The sequence below is a fragment of the Manacus vitellinus genome, unplaced genomic scaffold, assembly GCF_001715985.3.
Source record: "Manacus vitellinus isolate BGI_N305 unplaced genomic scaffold, ASM171598v3 scaffold_18_pilon, whole genome shotgun sequence".
In the NCBI taxonomy this organism is placed as follows: Eukaryota; Metazoa; Chordata; class Aves; order Passeriformes; family Pipridae; genus Manacus; species Manacus vitellinus.
The window spans coordinates 13,335,399-13,354,838 of record NW_021939324.1 but is presented as its reverse complement, the minus strand read 5'-3'; the positions used below and the strand labels follow the sequence as shown (position 1 = coordinate 13,354,838).

Sequence of the window (19,440 nt, the reverse complement as noted above, 5' to 3'; positions counted from 1 at the left end):
TTCATTTCTCCAATGAAGAGATATCAAGGGTTTCTACTCCTCTCACAGGAATCTCTGTTCTCTGACACTGCTCTCCAAGCATTCAATTCTCAGTCAGTATTTCTTTAATTAGTTCCATACAATGTTAGTGAAATTTAAAACCATTGCAAAGTCCTTATGAACAATTCAGTTGATAAACTGAATTAAGTCAATCTTTCATTCTACCTAAAACCTTGACAGACAAGCTATTATAAGCTTGACAGACAACAGCTATGATATGCTTCAAAGAATGTTTTCCCCAGGAAAAAAATATTTTCTTTGGCCATTTCAGCATCTGTGCTGACTGACCGTCCTTGCTAAGAGTTTTGGTAGATCTATTAGCACTACATAGCTTTGCTTTGTCTTACTGTCATCCTTTGAGCCATATTATCCTCTATCCAGCAATCCTGCAAAATAATTTGATTTCCCAGCTAGTGCCTCACTGAACTGGTATCTTCCAAGTGATACTTAATGGTTACTCCTCAGTGCAAAACTGCTCTATCAGGTGGTGACCCAAGCTGGTAAACTAGTAAATCCACACTGATCTACCTTACCATATAATACCGTGAACACATAATGAGCTTCTATCAAAATTCATTCCAGTTGCATTAACCTGGTGCCATGATGGCCCAGCCCAAACTTCTACCCCGATCCAAAGAGACAAATCAGGCATTGTGTTATGTCATACAGACTCACAGTCCCAGGTTTCTGCTTGGGTATCTGCATTTCACACCATCATGTTCTATCCTTCTTGTTAGACAGAGCTAAATGAATCCTAAACCAGCCATACTAATTCACAACAGAAAAAAACGCCACTTGTCTTACTTGTTCTAGTCTACTCGGTCCTGTGCCAGCTGTTTTGAGGATGAAGATGCTCTTCTAGAGGGAAAATTGAAAGAAAGGGTGCAGAGTCTAATCTCTCTGGAGACACAGATGACATCATCTATCAGGTTGGGCTCTATAGCCCTAAATCAGCATTTTCCTCACCTGTTGCTAAGTTATGAAGAAATATGAGGAAAAAATAAAGAATAATTTTTCCTGTCAAGATGCAGACTATTCTGCTCTTATAAAAGCAGACAAGGAAATGTTGCCACATGAAACTTGCTGTTTTTCTTTGCTTCTTGCTAACTGTTCCCTACCTGCAATTGAAATGCAGTAGAACAGCTCCTAGAGCTGTTCTGCTTTATGGAAAGGTGTGAATGGGTAAAAAAAAGTGATCTTGGCTTCTGACAGTTGTCCCTGCAAGTACTTGCGTAACTCTACCAGCTTCCTGCTGTCATTGAGATGGCACAAATGCTGGTGAGAAAAGCAGAAACTGGAGAAAAACCCTAGAATTTTCACTATTCTACCTTATGAAACAACAAATCAAATATTTTAGGGGAAAAAAGTACCAATTCATTTATAGGATATTAGAACCACAGACAATAATAAGCATAAATGAGAAATCTGACATATTTAAAAATAGATTGTGGAATTAGTAGATGAAAGAAAAGTTATCTTTGACTCTTACTAAATTATTTAACACAGTATCCTACACAACTTGAAAATCTATAATAATTACAACGTGTAAAATAATGTTTATCCAAGGTGACTTTGGAAAAAAAAATACCATCTACATTCCAGGTTACAAAAATACAGCTAAAATATTATAAAAGATAATGTATTATTGAATCTGCTATGTGTAGGTTTTTGTTCTACTCTAGCTCAAATATCACTTAGTATCTTCAGTAATGATTTTTTAATGAAATCCACAGATGGTAGTAATTCAAGTAGAATTGCAAACACTTGCCATGATAGAAAAGTATCTCAAAAAACCTGAAGAGATTAGAACTATGGGAAGAGATTCAACAGAGTACTCTTCTGGCTTTATGCTAATATAGCTGCAATTTCCCTGGCATCCCACAGATTTAAAAACAAAACTTAACCAGAAATCAAACCTAGGGAATGGAAAAGAACAATGGAGATGCTAACAGTAAATAATAAAATAAATAAATAAATAAACCACAACTGAAACAAGATACAAGATAAACATGTTTTTAACTGGCAGTATAAATTTGAAAGATTACCGCATTCATCAGTCTGAAATTTGAAACTGTGCAGGAACACTATGAACAAATGACGAGCTCTATTATATTTACAATGTAATACAATCCACAGAATATTACCACATTTCTTCTCTAAACCCATAAATACAAAATGACTCCTTAGCTATCTGATGAATTATAACTTCATCAATAGATAGCTTACGGTCAGGACAATTACGAGATTGAAATGGAGTTTTTCAGAGGAGAGAAACAAATAGAAGTAAATGAAACATGAAGAAACAAACTCTCAAATGCTACAAGAAAATACCTGAACTGTAAGCTTACAATCAGAACTACGAAGCTGTGAAATAATCTCAAGAGATATGAAAACCATATTTTTTGTCATAGTTAAATGAAGCTTCAATGACATACTAAAAAGACTACTAGTTGAAACAGCATTGAATTAACATAACTAATTTGTAAGTAATGTAAGTAATGATAAAATAAAACTACAACACATTTTTTAAATAATAGTAGTGTTAAATAAATACATATATACACATATATATATCTCCCTAGAAAACCAAATGACATTGTGAGAAGCCTGTATCACACACACATATACATAAGGAGGACTTAATGTGCTTTATTTTAGACACTAATCTTAAATGCACGAGTTCATAAAACCATGTGGGTGCACTGTTCAGTGGCATGATACAAAATGCCTTAACCTATTACAGTAACTGATGAGAAGTTTTCTTCCCCTGAATAGCACCACCATCAAATGTCTGTCTCTGCTCACTAACTCTATGGGGAACTGAAGCACCTCTTCAGCCCAATTCAGTGATCCTTCACATTTGAACCAACCCAAAGGTATTGGTCTGGATGGTTCCCTCCAGATAAGATTCAGAATACAGCACCTTATTCTGAGGTTAGATCCCTGAAAGAGGAGGAGAAGCCCATTTTTCTCTTAGTAGTCTCATAGTAAGAAACTTGACTGGTTTAAGTCCATCTCCTAAAATACAGTAAGTGCCAAAATTACTGAACAACCTTTATTTCTTAATGGAATGATTGTGCTAATGACACTGAACCTACCAACAAACTGCCATTTACCTCCAGTAAAGTCCACCTTTCAGCATTTAAAAAAATCTGATATTAAACTGTTTTCAGTGAACTGATAGTTATGTATTTGTCTTCCACGATTTAAAACACACAAAGTCTTCATTATGCACCATCTATACCAACGTATACATTGATATGAGCACATTTTGGTGAATAACATATTTTGACTTTGGATTTTTTCACAGGAAAATTTCAGGTAGCAATCTACTTCTGGATAAAAATCACCAAGAAGTGGTAATAGAGGTTAGCACAATTTTAAGGTATTAGTATAAAGACCTATGCCATTCTCTCCTATAATCTCACCAATGGTATCAAAGAACACTGATAGATAAAAACCCAAAATACTGTATGAAAAACATGTTAAGACTGAAATGTACAAGGAACAGGGTCATAACCTTCTTCCCTTCATTAGAATTCCTCACATTATGTATGTATGTAAAAAATATACTTCTCAACATTCATAGACAAATTCTGCCCATCTCTATTTCTCACCCTCAGATTAATGAAGTAATGAGGTGTGATCAGCACTTCAAAATGTTTTGAGAAGATTAAAAATGAGAACTGTTAAGGTGGGGAATTGAGCAAAAGAAGCTTTTGCCATTTCACAGAAATGTAATCTACAAAAAAAAAGACTTTCTATAATTCTGTCTGTTCCTTCTAAAAATGTATACAATCACAACACATCACTATATCTCTACGACTGATCCCAAAAAGTGTAAATTTTTTGAAAACTCATTTTTCTTGAGAGATTACTTACTCTAAAAAACTGGTGATGTAATCCCGACTGCAGGCTGACCAAGAGAAAGGATTGGTGTTTGCTGTAATATGAGCTGCCATTAGCTTTGCTGCTTCATGACCTTTGGTCCCACAGGAATTTCCAATCCCATCATGATTCATACCAAAACTGCTCAAAAGAGGAGGAGAAAAACAGCCCATTACTTTCCTACAGCATCAGACATCTCTTAAAACATAAAGTCACCTTTACTGAAATCATGCCTGGTATAGGAGAACTATAAGTGGAGAATCAGGATCAGTTAAGTTCTGTTTAGTTTATTCAGATCTCAGGATACAGTACAACTACATAACCTTTTCTTCCATAGACTTCTGAAAACATTATTTATCTTCTAAAGCTTTTAAAGAAAACATAACAGTAGTCTGGCAAGATACAAGACTTTAATATTACCCTGAGCTTCAATACAATGAGTAGTTTCACCTCTTCAGCTGATCATAACCACCTACAAGTGCAAGGTTGGTAACCAGTCCTCCCAAATCCCATTAACTGCATGGATATAAGAAAAAGAATATCAGTGAATGATGGGTGTTTCCTAGAGGTTCAGGAAGGACTTCACCATCAAAAAGGCATTACTTTCTTGCCTATGGGATGTCTCCCTATGGAATATCTAGTCTGTAGCAATGACTATGTATCTGGTTCAGTTCATGATATCTCACAAACACAGAAAGCCATATCCATGGGAAAGGTCTGACTGGCGCCTCAAACAATGACATAATCAAATAAAGAATATCCCTTACATATAAAAAATACAACTTTAATTAACTCATCTAAGCAATGTATAGAATGCAATGGAATTTTCAGACCCATGTTAATTCTTATGATCAGTCTTTAATATCTATATATATTATGGGAGGAAAGAGCTTACATGTCCAACGTAACAAACAAAACAAGTATTTTACAATGAAAAATGTGCTTTATTGACCTGTGCTCAATGGAAATAATTTCTTAGAATTTGGGGTACTTCAAACAGAAACATTTCCTTTTGAATTGTCTCTAGAGAATTTCTGAAAATAGAAAGCCTTAATTTTTAATAAAGTCCATAAATTACTCCGTACGAAAATTTATTGGATCATGCAGACAATTTCTCATATCCATTTATCCCTAGTTAGTGTATTCCATTTGTTAAAAAAATAACAAACTTCAACAGTCTGGGAAATACAATTTTATCTGGGAAATACATTTTTATCTTTTGGGCATATAAATAAAAGAACAAACTTCATAGTTTAATAACTTTCCTTCTTCTACCAGCTCTCCTTATGCAAAAAATTGTGTTGCTGACAGTGGCAGTTGTATGTTTGATAAAAAGCATGTCTGTGAATGGAAGCTGCAATTTCTGATGCATATAGAAACTCAACGCCTTTCCGTGAGCCAGTGGTATTCTCATTTTTTATACATATTCATTCACCTAAATCATCTATCCCCTTCCAAGGCGGCTTTTCTACTTGGCCCTTCTGAATTTAGGATGAAACTATCATTAGGTGCAGGTAGTTTTTTCTGACATTTGTAGAGGGGTCTTACAATTATTGTCATCTCTTTCCAAAGATAGTGGTAGCATGCCACTACAGTCCAGTAATTTGCACTCCTATGGGCAGGACTGCAGATGGAAACACATTTCCAACAAAATTTCCAGTTTTATTACCATCAGAACATGCGGTTATATTTGGCCATCATTACATTAAAACTGGCTCTTTTTCGAAAGCATGTTTGCAACTGGATTGGCATGGAAAGACAGGGAAGAAATGAAGGAACATAAAATACTCTTTATGGAGCCACTGTTATAATTTACCTACCTTTTTCAAACTCACCAAACATATACAGACTGTATTTCTTTCACTGGCTTAAAAAGCGTATCTAAAACTACCAGTATAATTTTGTCTTTAAAAGAACAGCCAGATGAATGAGGAGAGAGTGAAGTCTTCTCAGGTGGCACAGAAGTTACTCTGTGAAGTTACCTTTCCACCTACCATCTCAAGGAAAGATGTTTAACTCAGCAGCTCCTGATTTTTTTGCACGAATTATGGCTCCTCATTTCCCAAGAGAGCACTTACTTGACATTTAAGAATGTCAAAGCAGAATTGCAAAGCAGCAAGACTAAGAACTTTAAATTTATAACCGAAACTCATCTGCAAATTATCTGCAGTTTTTATACATCTTAGAAAAGGTAGCACATTCTACTAGTGCTCTGTGCCTGTTTCATTTACTAACATCTGTAACTGAAGAATTTTTTTTCCCTTGGCAATCTTATATCTGAAAAAATTATCTGAGAGAATTATTTGTAACACACATCCAGCTTAAGACCCAAGCTCAAAAATCACAGGGGAGATAAGTAGTGTCAGCTGCACTGAATAAAACAGCAACAGATAACCAGAGACCCTGGAGTATGAGAGGGAAGGATGTGAATGTAAACTTGTCTACCCCTCCTTTATCTTGCAAAAGAAAAACAATGCAGGTCCCTACAATTTCATTTGGTTACTGACTTGTTTGGTGGTTCTAAACTATGATGGTTACAGTTGCTAAAACATTTATTGCTGATATATATGAAATGGCAGCAGTTATTTTTGTGAGACAGCCAGAATGCTTCCATTCTTATTTATTATCCAGAGGCTTAGGATTCCAAGAAGACAGATCCAAACCAATCTGAATGCATCTCCATACTCTGCATTGAGGTTTATTTTGTATATCATGTACTTTAATAGCATTGAAGTTACCTGAAATGTGCTGCTTAAGTAAAAAGCTTCTTCTAAACCAATTATGTCTGCTATCCAACTGTAATACTAATTATCTACATATCAAACCATTTCCTAGCTTTCTCAGGCTTTGGAGAATTCAGAAATGCACAGTTTCCTAATGTTTCATTTCTCTAAATAATACAGGGTATGGTAATTTTTTTGTCTCTTACAGATTCATGAGTTACATGAATTTGACCTCTTCTTTTTTAAAGCCGTGTCTTTTATTTTGCTCTGCCAATTGTTTAACAGCATAAGGAGAAATGTGTCAGAGACTGAGAACTGGGAATCAAGTGAGGCAAGAAAGTTACAGGAACAGAAGCAAAAGAAACTGTAAATCGAGCATTTCATCTTCTTGTCCATTACCTGAAGCTGCTTTATAGCTCCAAACACTACATATAAGTCTTTAAGAAAAAGAAACCTTTCTTTCTAAGAAGAAAAAATAAACTTTAACCTTAAGAGGTTTTATGATACTAATTATCTGTATTAGGAGATAAACACACATGGTAAGAGCAAAATGAGCCATTTTCAAGTATCTTGACTGTAGTACAGTGCTAGAACTTCCTCTAGTGTCTCAGCATGTTAATAAACTGATCTAACATTTATGAAGAATGAAGGGCAGTGAAGGATCATAAAGTGAACCACTGAAGAATACTTTCAAACTTTCTAACTGTAAATCTCTATTACAATCTACAGATGGAAGGCATGTTTGAACAAGTATTCTTGTACTTGACAGAAGATCTAAAGAGTGTATCGTAATTTGCTTGGAGAAACTGACAGATACAACTTTTTCATGAACATTTTATTAATTTATTTTGGTAGTGTGTTGTACTTACTCTCAAAACTGTTAAAAACATGTCACTTAAATCTCTATATGTATTTCATATAGCTTAGAATGTCTATTTACAGCCTACACTGAAAAACTAAGAAGACTTTCAGCTTCCCTGCATCTGTAAACATAGCCATGGCTTTAATATGCCTTTTCTTAGTGAAAGTAGAGCAAATACAAGGATGGAAGATACTGAAAACTATCATGTTTCAGCATGATTTTGTTTAACAAAATTGTGAACACAAAATACTATTAAAGAATAATAGATTTTTTTTCTCTAGAATATCAGAGCTATGAACTACATAGAAAAAACCCACAATTTCTGTGTGGACATACAGGTTAATTTTATTAATTACTCTCATGTCTACTAGTAGTGAAATATCTGACAATTGCTACAATGTTATGGTAAATTTCAGAGAATATACAATCAAGATTTTATGTTTTTTCAGTAAAAAAGGTCAGCACTTTTTCCTTACTTTTATTAAATATTTTCCCCATATCATGTCTTAACAGAGAATTTTCCTCTTTCTATGTAGCTCTCCATACATTTCTAGCCAATGTTACAAAAGTACTGGTTATAGCTTCTTAACAGTGTGCGAATTGCAACTCAAATGAGTTTCATTCTTACAAATGAAAGAAAAAATAATTTTAAAATATTGTATTGAAGAATCAATTTATTTTAATTTAGGATTCCAAACATTGATAGCATTTATCGAAACTAGCTAATATTGAATATTCCTCAAGGGAGGAATCATGGCTAATTAGTTACTTTACTTCCCATTTTCATGTCTTAACACGGATTTTAACCTTAACTGCAGATTTCCTCCATTTGGATATCATTCTTTGGTTTGGAGCATCCCGTATCATTTGTTCTGAAGTAATGCAGAATTTTACACTTTGGCTTTAGTAAAACTTGTTAGTTCCATAAAAACTTGGGAAACAAACTAGTTTAATAATGTAGCTTTATAACAAGCACACCTGTCATCAAATTAAACATAATTTCAGCATACTTCTATCCTAATATTTTTCCCACTTATTTTCTAGGTACCATTCTTCTCTGAGTTACGTCTGATGACCAAACAGCCCATCAAATATAATTTTTATATATGAGCATCATTTAGGATTAAATAACGCATGGGGCTCTAAAAAGCACAGCAATTTCTAATTTACTAAAAAGAAAATGCAGCCTATTCAGAAACCTGAACTTTCTTAGGGGGAAATGACAGACTTCTACAGGAATATTAGAAAAAAGTGGAGCACAAACTTTTCCTGTAGTACACTGTCATAGCTATCCAGCCTTCATGCCACAAGAGAAACATCAAGTAAGGCTTGTGTACTACACAGAACCACAGTACAGATGCATCAGGTTTTTGTACTGCAGGTCAAAGCAGAAACTATTGGCTCCAACCAGAAAGCAAACTTCTAAGCTCAGATTTCCTCTGGAAATTCAAGATGCCTTCAAGGTTACGATAACCTTCCACTTCACCTCCATTTATTCTTTTTGTACATTAGTTAAGACCAGTGAAGTCTTACAACATTTGTTTTCCTTGATTAGAATGCTTTAATGTAATAAAAAATATTTTAGTACTGTAAATTTTAATCTTCAAATAATATTTCCCAGTTATTTAGACACAGACCTTTTTTCATATTTTAAATATAAACAGGTCACAAAATTGGGTTTTTTGCTTTATGTTTATGACATTTCATTTTATATGCACATCATTAAAACTGAAGTTCCAATGAAAACTTTTTAATACCTGCAATATTAGGCAGGCATAAAACAATGTTCTTTTAACAAAAAAGACTGGGGCAGGGGATGGAGGGTGAGGGGGGTAAGAAAGTAAGAATATAATTTTGTATAGTTTTATGTGGCTTGTCCAGACAAAAACTGGACACATTTTGGTTAGGGTTTTTTGGTTCGGTGTGGTTTGTTTTCTTTTGTTTTGTTTTGTTTTTTGAAATTAAAAAAGTTGGTTAAACTGTTCCTAAAAATTCAAGGCATTCTTCTCAGTCAATCCTAGGCACCTAGCAGGAATAAGTTTAACCAGTGTTCTGGTTGTTATTGATGTTTTCATACACTGTAGATTTAAGACAGTCTGTCAGACCTGCTACAGTTGAAGATGGAAGACATCATCATCATAGACAAAACAACGATGACAGCATCAGCTGGAGAGCTGACAGGAGGTGGTATTAGTACAATTCCTACTAGCTGTGTTTCAACTATTTTTGAAAAAGCTACTATGACGTTTGGCGTATGTGTTCTTAATACCTCAGATTGGAGTACTGTACAAGTTGTACAAGAGTTGTACAAGAAATACATTCCTTGACACATCTCTGAGGGCTGCTGGGTCTGCAGTTTTCTTCTTCCAGAAAAACTAAAACTCAGGTCCTGAAATGCAGCTGAGGTTTGAATGACTGTGGTGAGTTGACCCTGGCTGGACACCAGGTGCCCATCCCTCCCTTCCTCAGCTGAACAGGACACAGAAAATACGAGGAAAGGTCAAGATAGAGACAGGGAAGAGATCACTCACCAGTGACCATCATGTGCAAAATAGACTCAACTTGAATGAAACAGGCTTAATTTTATTACCAATCAAATCAGAGTAGAAGAATGAGAAATAAAAACTAAGCCTTAAAACAGCTTTACCCCCACCTGTCCCTTCTTCCCAGGCTCGAAGTTACTCCTAAATGAGGAATGGGCATTACAGTCAGTTTACCATGCATCACTGCTGATCCTTCCACCTTACACTCTTCCCCTGCTCCAGCATGGAATCCCACCCACAGGAGACAGTTCTCCATTAAATCTCCAATGTAAGTCCTTCCCATGGGCTGCAGTTCTTCATTAACTGCTCCAGCGTGAGTTCCTTTCATGGAGTACAGTCCTTCATGCACAGGTTGCTACAGTGTGGGTCCCCCATGGGGTCACAAGTCCTGCCAGCAAACCAGCTCCAGTGCAGGCTCCTCTCTCCACAAGACGACAGGTCTTGGCAGGGGCCTGATCCAGCAAGGGCTTCCCAAGGCATTACAGCCTCCCTTCAGGCAATCACCTGCTCCAACATGGAGTCCCCTTCGTGGGCTGCAGGTGAATTTATCTGCTTCTCTGTGGACCTCCACGGGCTGCAAGGGGACAGCCTGCCTTACCATGGGCTTCCCCACAAGCTGCAGGAGAAATCTCTACTCTGATTCTTGCAGCACGTCCTCCCCTTCCTTCTTCACTGACTTTGGTGTCTATGGGGTGGTTTCCCTCACATATTCTCACTCCACTCTTCTCGCTGTTGTTATGCAGCTGTTTTTATAATCCCTTTATAAAAAACATCCCAGAGGTGCTACCACCATTGCTGATGGGCTTGGGCTTGGCCAGCAGCAGGTCTATCTTTGAGCCAGTTGGTATTGGCTCTTTGAACACTGGGGAAGCTTTTTGCAGCTTCTCACAGCAGACACCCCTATAGCACCCCTGCTACCAAAATCTGGCTATGCAAACCCAATGCACTGATTAAATGTGAAGCTCACTGATCGCTAAAGAATGAGGAAAAGACAAAGTTTATGAAAGGTATTTTACTCCATCACTGAAGACAAACTTTCTCATATGGTAGGAGTGATATTTATGATATTTTTCTTTGCATACAGGCTGAGAAGAGACTTTTTAAAAAGTGCTTTTTAAAAAGCATGTTTTAGCTGTATGAACTAAATCATCATCACGGCTAGGTTTTGTAAACGAAGATCTGAGAAGGACTCTACCCACACTTGCTACAAGCGCACTGGTGGCTAAAAAGGCCAATGCGAGATAGACAAGTCTGGTTGCAAAAGGCACAGCAGAAAGTCTCCTTAGGTGGTATTGGCAAGACACGGTTCTTTCTGTGTTGTCTCTCCTCCTAAAGAATGAATCTCTGTGTGTTCTCAAAAGAAGCAGAAGCATTATGAATAGTGTGTCTCCATGTCTCATGACTGGAGGCCAGAGTAGATCAATGATGATAATCAATATGACAAAAGCTGAGATGTTGTTTCAGGGAGTCCTTGTATCTTCTCTTCGGGGCTCCTCTCTTGCGGCAGCCAGTGGCAAGTTCACCATAGAGCAAGATCTTAGGGAGGTGGTGGTCCTTCATCCTTGAGACGTGCCCTGCCCAGCGCAGCTGTGTTCTCAGCAACATGGCCTCTATACTCGTAACCGCTGCCTATTCAAGAACAGACGCATTAGTCATGTAATCAGTCCAGTGGATGTTTAGGATTGTACACAGGCAGTGCTGATAGGAGCGTTCTAAGAGTCGTAAGTGGTGGCAGTAAACGACACATGATTCAGACCCATACAAAAGAGCAGACAGCACAATGGCTCTGTAAACACTGATCTTCGTCCTTTTCTTCAGGTGTTTATTACACCAAACTCTTTTATGGAGTTTTGCAAAAGCTCTATATGCCTTTGCTAACCTATTGTCTATCTCTTCGTCAGTCTTACCATCCGAGGAGATGATGTTTCCCAGATAATTAAACTGCTGGACTGATTTGAGCTCTGATTCGGCAATGATGATTCGCCAGTCTTCCTGAGGTGAAAGTTGGTAGAAAACTTCTGTCTTCTTTAAGCTGACTTCCAGCCCAAAAAGCTCAGCAGCCTCTGCAAAGCAGGATGTTAAACGCTGCAGGGCTGCTTCTGTGTGGGCCACAAGGGTGGCATCGTCAGTAAAAAGCAGCTCACGGACAAGATGATTTAAAGTCTTAGGATGGGCCTTCAGTCGCCTTTGGCTGAATAAGCTTCCATTGGTACGATACTGAATGTAGATACCGTTTTCTTCATCAAGGTCTACCATGGCCCTTTGGAGCATCATGCTGAAGAAGACTGTGAATAGAGTTGGTGCAAGAATGCAACCTTGTTTCACACCATTGGTTATTAGAAAGGGCCCAGAAAGTGCATTGCCATGTCTGACTTGGCCGCGCTGATCCTCATGAAGCAAAATGATCATTTTAAGGAACTTGGGAGGACATCCTAAACGTTCCAAAATCTGCCACAGACCTTTTCTGTTCACAGAAAAGCTTTGGTGAAATCAACAAAAGTTACATAGAGTCCTTTACTCTGTTCCCTACACTTGTTCCCTACAGTTGTCTGAGAACAAATACCATGTCTGCGGTACTCCTATTGGCTCTGAAACCACATTGGCTTTCAGGTAGAAGTTCTTCTGCTATAGCGGGTGTTAATCTGTTCAAAAGTATTTTTGCAACAATTTTACCAGCAATGGAGAGCAGAATAATACCTCGGTAATTTGAACAGTCTGATTTATCTCCTTTCTTCTTATACAAGGTGATGATGACTGCATCACGAAGGTCTAATGGTAGCTCACCTAGATCCCAACAATGCACCACAAACTTGTGAAATTTAGCATGGAGTGCCTGGCCTCCGTGCTTCCAGACTTCAGGTGGAATTCCATCAACCCCAGCTGCCTTGCCAGTTTTCACCTGCTGTATGGCCTTAAGAGTTTCTCCCATAGTAGGGGCAACATTCAATTCATTTTTCACTGGTTGTTGTGTAATGTACTGAATTGCTGAGCCTTGAACTACACAGTTGGTACTGAAAAGTCTGAAAATGTTCAGACCACTGATTCAGAATGGAAATTTTATCTGTGAGAAGAATTTGACCATCTGCACTGAGTAAAGGGCTTTGAACCTGGTGTGTAAGTCCATACACTGCTTTCAAAGCCTCATAGAATCCTCTGTGATCACCCATATCTGTGCACAATTGAATCTTTCCTGCTAGATTGATCTACCACTTGTTCTGGATGTCTCAAAGTTTCTGTTGGAGCTTGCTGCATGCAAGACGAAAGGCTGCTTTTCTTACATAACAAGATGGCAAAGCACAATGTGCTTGGTGAGTAGTTCTCTTCTTTATCAAGAATTCCTGGATCTCCTCATTGTTTTCATCATTCCTGGGCAGGGACCGGGAGGGGGTTGGGGGGGCCTGAGGGATCCTTGGACCAGCGGGAGGGCAGGTGGGGCAGTCCCGTTTGGAAGGCCACGGGTGGGCGGTGCAACGAGGGGCCTGTGGTGACACAGTGGGAGGAGAGGGTAAGGTTAGGGTGGGTAGGGGGGTTTTTCTGGGTCTGGGGGGGGGATTCAGGCTGGGCTGGAGCCTTGGGAGGTGCCGAGCCGCGCGGATGGGTGCGAGGGACCCCTTATTTGTGTTGCCTACCCCGCCTGGGGGTGTGTCGGGATCGCTCCCTGTTCCAGTATTGTTGCAGTCAGAGTGGGATGTGCTGGGCTTGGCTTGTTTGGAGCTTCTGCCCAGGAAAGGTTTTTGGAATTATAATATAACTGTAATTTTTGGATATATAGCGTCTTGGAAGGGTGTTTAGGGCAAGGGAATGTCCTTGGGTTTGAGTGTAGGAGGCTGGGGGGAGGGGAAAGGCTCATCCAAATCATTTTAGTGGGGAGAAGGTTTTGTGCCCCTATGAGGTTGTGAGCTGTGCTGGTGGTGGTATATGCCTCCGGTAGGGTCTCCCATGCCAAACAGGTTAAAACTGAAGGGTCAGATAAAATGTGTCCACAGGCAGGATGGGCTCACTAGCCTTCCAGCAGTCATCCTAGGAGAAGGACAACTCTAACTCCAAACCCAAGCAGATGGAGCTCGCTTAGCCCTGTAAGGCCATCCATCCAAGATAAGGATACTTTAATTAAACCTACATCCTGAGGACCTCGCTGTCACTGTCCAAGCTTGCTAGGCCCTGGCAGATGAACCTTAGGAGAAAAGGGTGGGACCAGTTCTGCACATGCTGTGCCTCACCTAAAAAATCCACTGCACAGGCTCGAAGGCTTTACCCACATTTGAAAAGCTCTGTAGCGACAGGCGAGGGTCGAAACGGCAGGTGAAAGGTGCACTGGAAGCTGCAGAGCCAACCTTGCAGGTTGGTTCAGGACATTGGTCGCTTGAGACTGACCCTGGAGATGACAGTCTCTTTCAGCAGCATCCTGAATGACCAAGTAGCCTTTTTCAAGGAAGTACTGCTTGCTCCATATGGAGAGGGGCCTAGAAAAAGTGGCCTAACCAAAGCTCATCTCCACCCTCCACCTGGTTGGTTAACCACGGCCAACAGGCATCTTCTGATGTAGTCGAACAAAGATAAAGAGACAAAGGCATACAGCTGCCTTTAAAGGTGTGTTCAAATTGACTCTCACATGCTGGAACATCAGAACCATGCTTGATACTGCAGATAGTGGACGTCCTGAGCATCGTTCTGCTCTAATTGCCCATGAACTGTCATGACTTAACATCGATGTTGCTGCTCTCAGTGAGGTTTGTCCCCATGAGGAAGGCAGCCTTAGAGAACATGGTGCCGGTTACACCCTCTTTTGGTCAGGTAAACCCAGAACTGAAAGTCATCTTTCAGGAGTTGGCTTCATGATCAAAAACTCTATTGTCTCTAAACTTGAAAATTTGCTGACAGGTCATTCTGATCATATTATCTCCTTACACCTCCCACTACACAACAAGCAACATGTTGTTCTCTTTAGTATATGTGCCCCAACTGCAACGATAATGGACACCTTCTGATAAGAGTTTTGTGCAGAGCAGCAGCTCACCATCAGCAACACTATCTTTCAGCAGAAAGATAGTTTGAAGACAACCTGGATGCATCCTCAATCCAAGCATTGGCACCTCACTGGCTATGTCTTGGTGTGACAGAGAAATGTTCGCGATATTCGTCATACCCGAGTGGTGCCTAGTGCAGAATGCTAAACAGACCATTGACTTGTGCATTGTAAACAACTTTAACCTTAAGTTCAAACCTAAAAGGGGCGGCATTCCAAGCAGGAGACTCCAAGTTAACAATCTTCAAACAGCTACAGTGAGAGACAGCTTCCAGGTAAATCTTCAGACTAGACTCGAAGAACATTCCATAGATCCCTCTCCCGAAGTGCTTTGGCAACATATTAAAAACAGCATCCTGTAGTCCTCTGAAGAACGCTTAGGGTTCTCTTTCAAGAAAAACAAGGACAACTAAATACATGCTTGAAATTATTGCTCTTCTTCATCTTGAAGACAATTTAGTCAATTGGACCATAATCTATGTTCTTATTATTTTTTAAATCTTTCTCTATCAAGATAAAATTGTCAAACTCATCTGAATTTAAATTCATTACATCTTCTATAAGTCCAATTTCTATAAATTCTGACTTTTCAGAAATTACTTCAGGCACCAGTCTTCTCTACCTGTTCCCTCCATACAGCCCTTAATAGGTTTCTGTCATTAGTAAATTCTTTTCTTACTCCAAGTGTCATGGGCAACTCTCTGTCCTATGCCTAGTCCACTATGGTCATGTTTTGACATTTCCTTTGTTCACCCACTTTCATTTGTTCTATTTCACTTTATTATTTACTTTCCAGATCTCAGCTAACTTCTCCACAGGACTGCAACAATGAATGGCACAATGCCTTTCTTTTAGCAACATACCTCTTTCAGTGGAATCTGAAATTCCTTATCAGTTCAACTAAGCATCCTGTACAGCCTGTGTGGGGTAAGATATTTTAGAATATAAAAGCATAGAGCAGAAAGCCACCTAACTCAGCTGTTAGGTAAATAGAAAATGGGACTGGATCTTAAATTGTTCGACTTGTTTGAGCATAAAAGCATGATTAGGCCTGAAAATAGTTCCTTTCTTCACCAAAAAGAAAAAGTCAAACTTTGCTCGAAAATTCAGGGAATACACACTCAATTCTCACTCCTGCTACAAGAAATCACTGTTTGTGGTTTTTGCTTACCAGGAATCTTAAGTGTCTTCGGTGTGAAATATCTAATGGTAGGAAAGTAGGCATTGAGCATGTCAAGTATCAAAAATCAAAATAGTTTTCTAGAGAAACTATTCTGAAGGCTAAGTGCCAACTATGACTTTTATCTGATTCACAGTAGTAATAAGAGTAATACAAGGCTGTTCTCTGAACCACGCCTAGGGAGAAACAACCATAAAAGCGTTAGTACCTCCATTGTTTATGCTCTTTAAGAAAGAAACAATCACGGTGTACCACCATCTTCAATAAAAACAGCTGGTTATGAGTCTCAACCACATACAGCTTAACAGTACCAAAACTGGGTTATAAACATATAAAAACTACAAGTTTTAAAAACTATGAATATTTAAGAGAAAGACTGGCTATTTACGATCACGTTTCCTATTTCCTATCAGCCTTTTTAAGTTTTCAAGAAGTACTTTTCTGGATAATATTCTTCAACCAAATGGAACTTACTTGGATCAACGCAAGGTTAAATGAGTTAAATTTAACACATTATGAAAAACAGAAAGTCAGATTGAAGATCTAATGACTTCTCATCACTCTATAATTAAAAAAACTACTGGAAACCAACAAGTTGAGCCATACTTCCATTAGGGAAGTTTACAAATCCAATTTTAGAGAAATCGTGGATAATCATGATAATAATATATGTATTATGAAAATAATATATGCATCATCATACCTGTTCTCTTTTAATCACAAGAGAATTTTGATTCTCAGTTCAACATTTTTTTAAAAACTTGGTATTCCATAGCAACTACACAATTAATAAAATCATCTTTCAAATGTGCAGTTCTCCCATTCTTATCTAATTAGAATGCTATCCAGAACAGCATTTCTTCTTGAAAACTTAAAGAGACTGATAGTCTGAGTGTGATTACAATGGTCAGTCATACTTTCTATTAAATATTTATTGGAGGGGTTGTTTTGTTTTTTCTTCAAATCTTTGCCCCATGTAGTTTTTTTATGTGTATATTCATCAATCACTTGAATGAAGGTGCAGATGCCGCCTCAACAACAAAAAGATGGGAGGAGTGGCTGATACCACAGGGGGCTGTGCTGCCCTTCAGAAGGACCTAGACAGGTTGGAGAGATGGGCAGAGAAGAACTGCCTGAAATTCAAAGAGGACAAGTGCAGGTCCTGCACCTGTGGAGAAACTACCCCAGGCACCAGTACAGGCTGGGAGCCAACCTGCTGGAAAGCAGCTCTGTGGAGAAGGACCTGGGGGTCCTAGTGGAAAACAAGCTGCCCATGAGGCAGCAGTGAGACCCCGTGGCCAAGAAGGCCAATGGTGTCCTGGGGTGCATTAGGAAGAGCATTGCCAGCAGGCTGTGGGAGGTGATCCTGCCCCTCTACTCAGCCTTCGTGAGGCTTCACCTGGAGTGCCGTGTCCAGTTCTGGGCTCCTCAGGATAAGAGAGACACGGAGCCCCTGGAGGAGGTCCAGCAGAGGGCTGCGAAGATGATAAGAGGACTGCAGCATCCCTTCTACAAGAAAAGACTGAGGGAACTTGGCCTGTTCAGCCTCGAGAAGAGGTGACTGAGGGAACCTCATCAATCTCTGTAGGTATCTGAAGGGAGGGTGGAGCCAGGCTCTTCTTGGTGCTGTCAAGCAATAGGACAAGAGGCAGTGGGCAGAAACTGATGCACAGGAGGTTCCATGTGAACAAGAGGAAGAACTTCTTTACTGTGTGGGTGACTGTGCATGGGAACAGATTGCCCAGAGAGATTGTGGAGTCTCCCTCACTGGAGATATTCAAGAACCATTTGGACACGACTCTGTGTAATGTGCTCTAGGATGACCCTGCTTGAGCAGGGAGGTTGGACCAGATGACCCAGTGTGGTCCCTTCCAACCTGACCCATTCTGTGATTCTATGTAATTGAGTGCTTTTTTGTTGTATGTTACATATTCAGTGTAGACAAGTCCCTTAAATGCTTCTATTTTTCATTTGAAAATGAAGTCAATTTCCTATTCCCAAGTCTGAAAAGAGGTACAGCCAAAGAAATATGTTTACAAGGCTCTCTGAAACAATTATTTTACTCACATATGCAAATGACTTCAAACGGGTACTGGAAACTAGGAAGCTGAGAGGAAATAACAACTCTGGTATAGTCCTAGAGGCATTTAGTCACAGTGTGGGTAGAACGATAGGTGATGAGTGGCTACCATAAAACATTATAAAACCTGAAGATTTTTTGCTCACATACTCACATTCCAGCTTTTACTGAAGGTATCTACACAGCATGTTAATTTTCAACACCAAGCTTGCAGTGTAACTTTCTTTAATGACTGTGCATTGGATAAAAAATAAATTCTACTTCTTTTCAAGCCAGCATTTGACATATCATGCCAGCTACATGAGGAAGAACCTCTTTACATTGAGGGTGGCAGAGCACTGGAACAGGCTGCCCAGGGAGCTTGTGGAGTCTCCATCTCTGGAGACATTCAAACCCCACCTGGCAATCTTCCTGTGACAGAGGAAATGAATTAGGATGATCTCCAGAAGTCCTTTCCAACCTTAACTGTTCTCAGAGTCTACGTGAATGTAGCTGTATGGAATATGAGTTAGAATGAAAATATTGTACTGGAACATTGGGGTTTTATGTTAAACATGAGACAATTCACAGCTAGGTCATCTAACAAGACATTATTTACAGGGATTTCAGAACTATAAGTATTTAGTGATTGGAGGAGCTCTTTCCTCAACAGTAGAAATATATTTTCCTTTACCCTATCTTCTTCAGCTCATACAAGTAAGGGAAAAGAAGGAAGGAAGGAAATGAAAGTTAGGGGACTTAGGTATGTTTCTGAATTGCTTTTGAATTCCAGAAGTCATTTACACTACCTTGTTTTTTTCATATGTAATATAAATGAGAACATAGTTGTCCAGTAATTATCTCACATAATAGGTGGGCTAGAAATAACTGTTTACTTCCAAATCCTTTTTTTGATCAGCAGGTTGCTAGCTTCCATTTCAGTCTGCACTGGAATTTTTAACAGTTCGATCAGCTAATGACTGCAAAAGCATGTCATGCATAACTCAGCATTGGTCAACCCACGTAAACAAAGAAGGAAACCTCTTGATAAAAGAAGGTGCTTAGTCTTTTTAGAGTCATCACAATGTACTAAAAATGTTGTCTTTGAGGGAAGGCCTGA

General features: G+C 39.0%; 1 protein-coding gene across 1 annotated transcript in view; it reads right to left on the bottom strand.

The window, feature by feature from the left end:
- ADAMTS6 (ADAM metallopeptidase with thrombospondin type 1 motif 6) overlaps positions 1–19,440 on the bottom strand; it is a 147,997-nt gene that overhangs the window by 65,596 nt on the left and 62,961 nt on the right. The window contains exon 10 of the mRNA XM_008924697.2: positions 3,922–4,068. Coding sequence (XP_008922945.1) covers positions 3,922–4,068 — 147 coding nt within the window. The remainder of the gene's footprint in view (positions 1–3,921; positions 4,069–19,440) is intronic.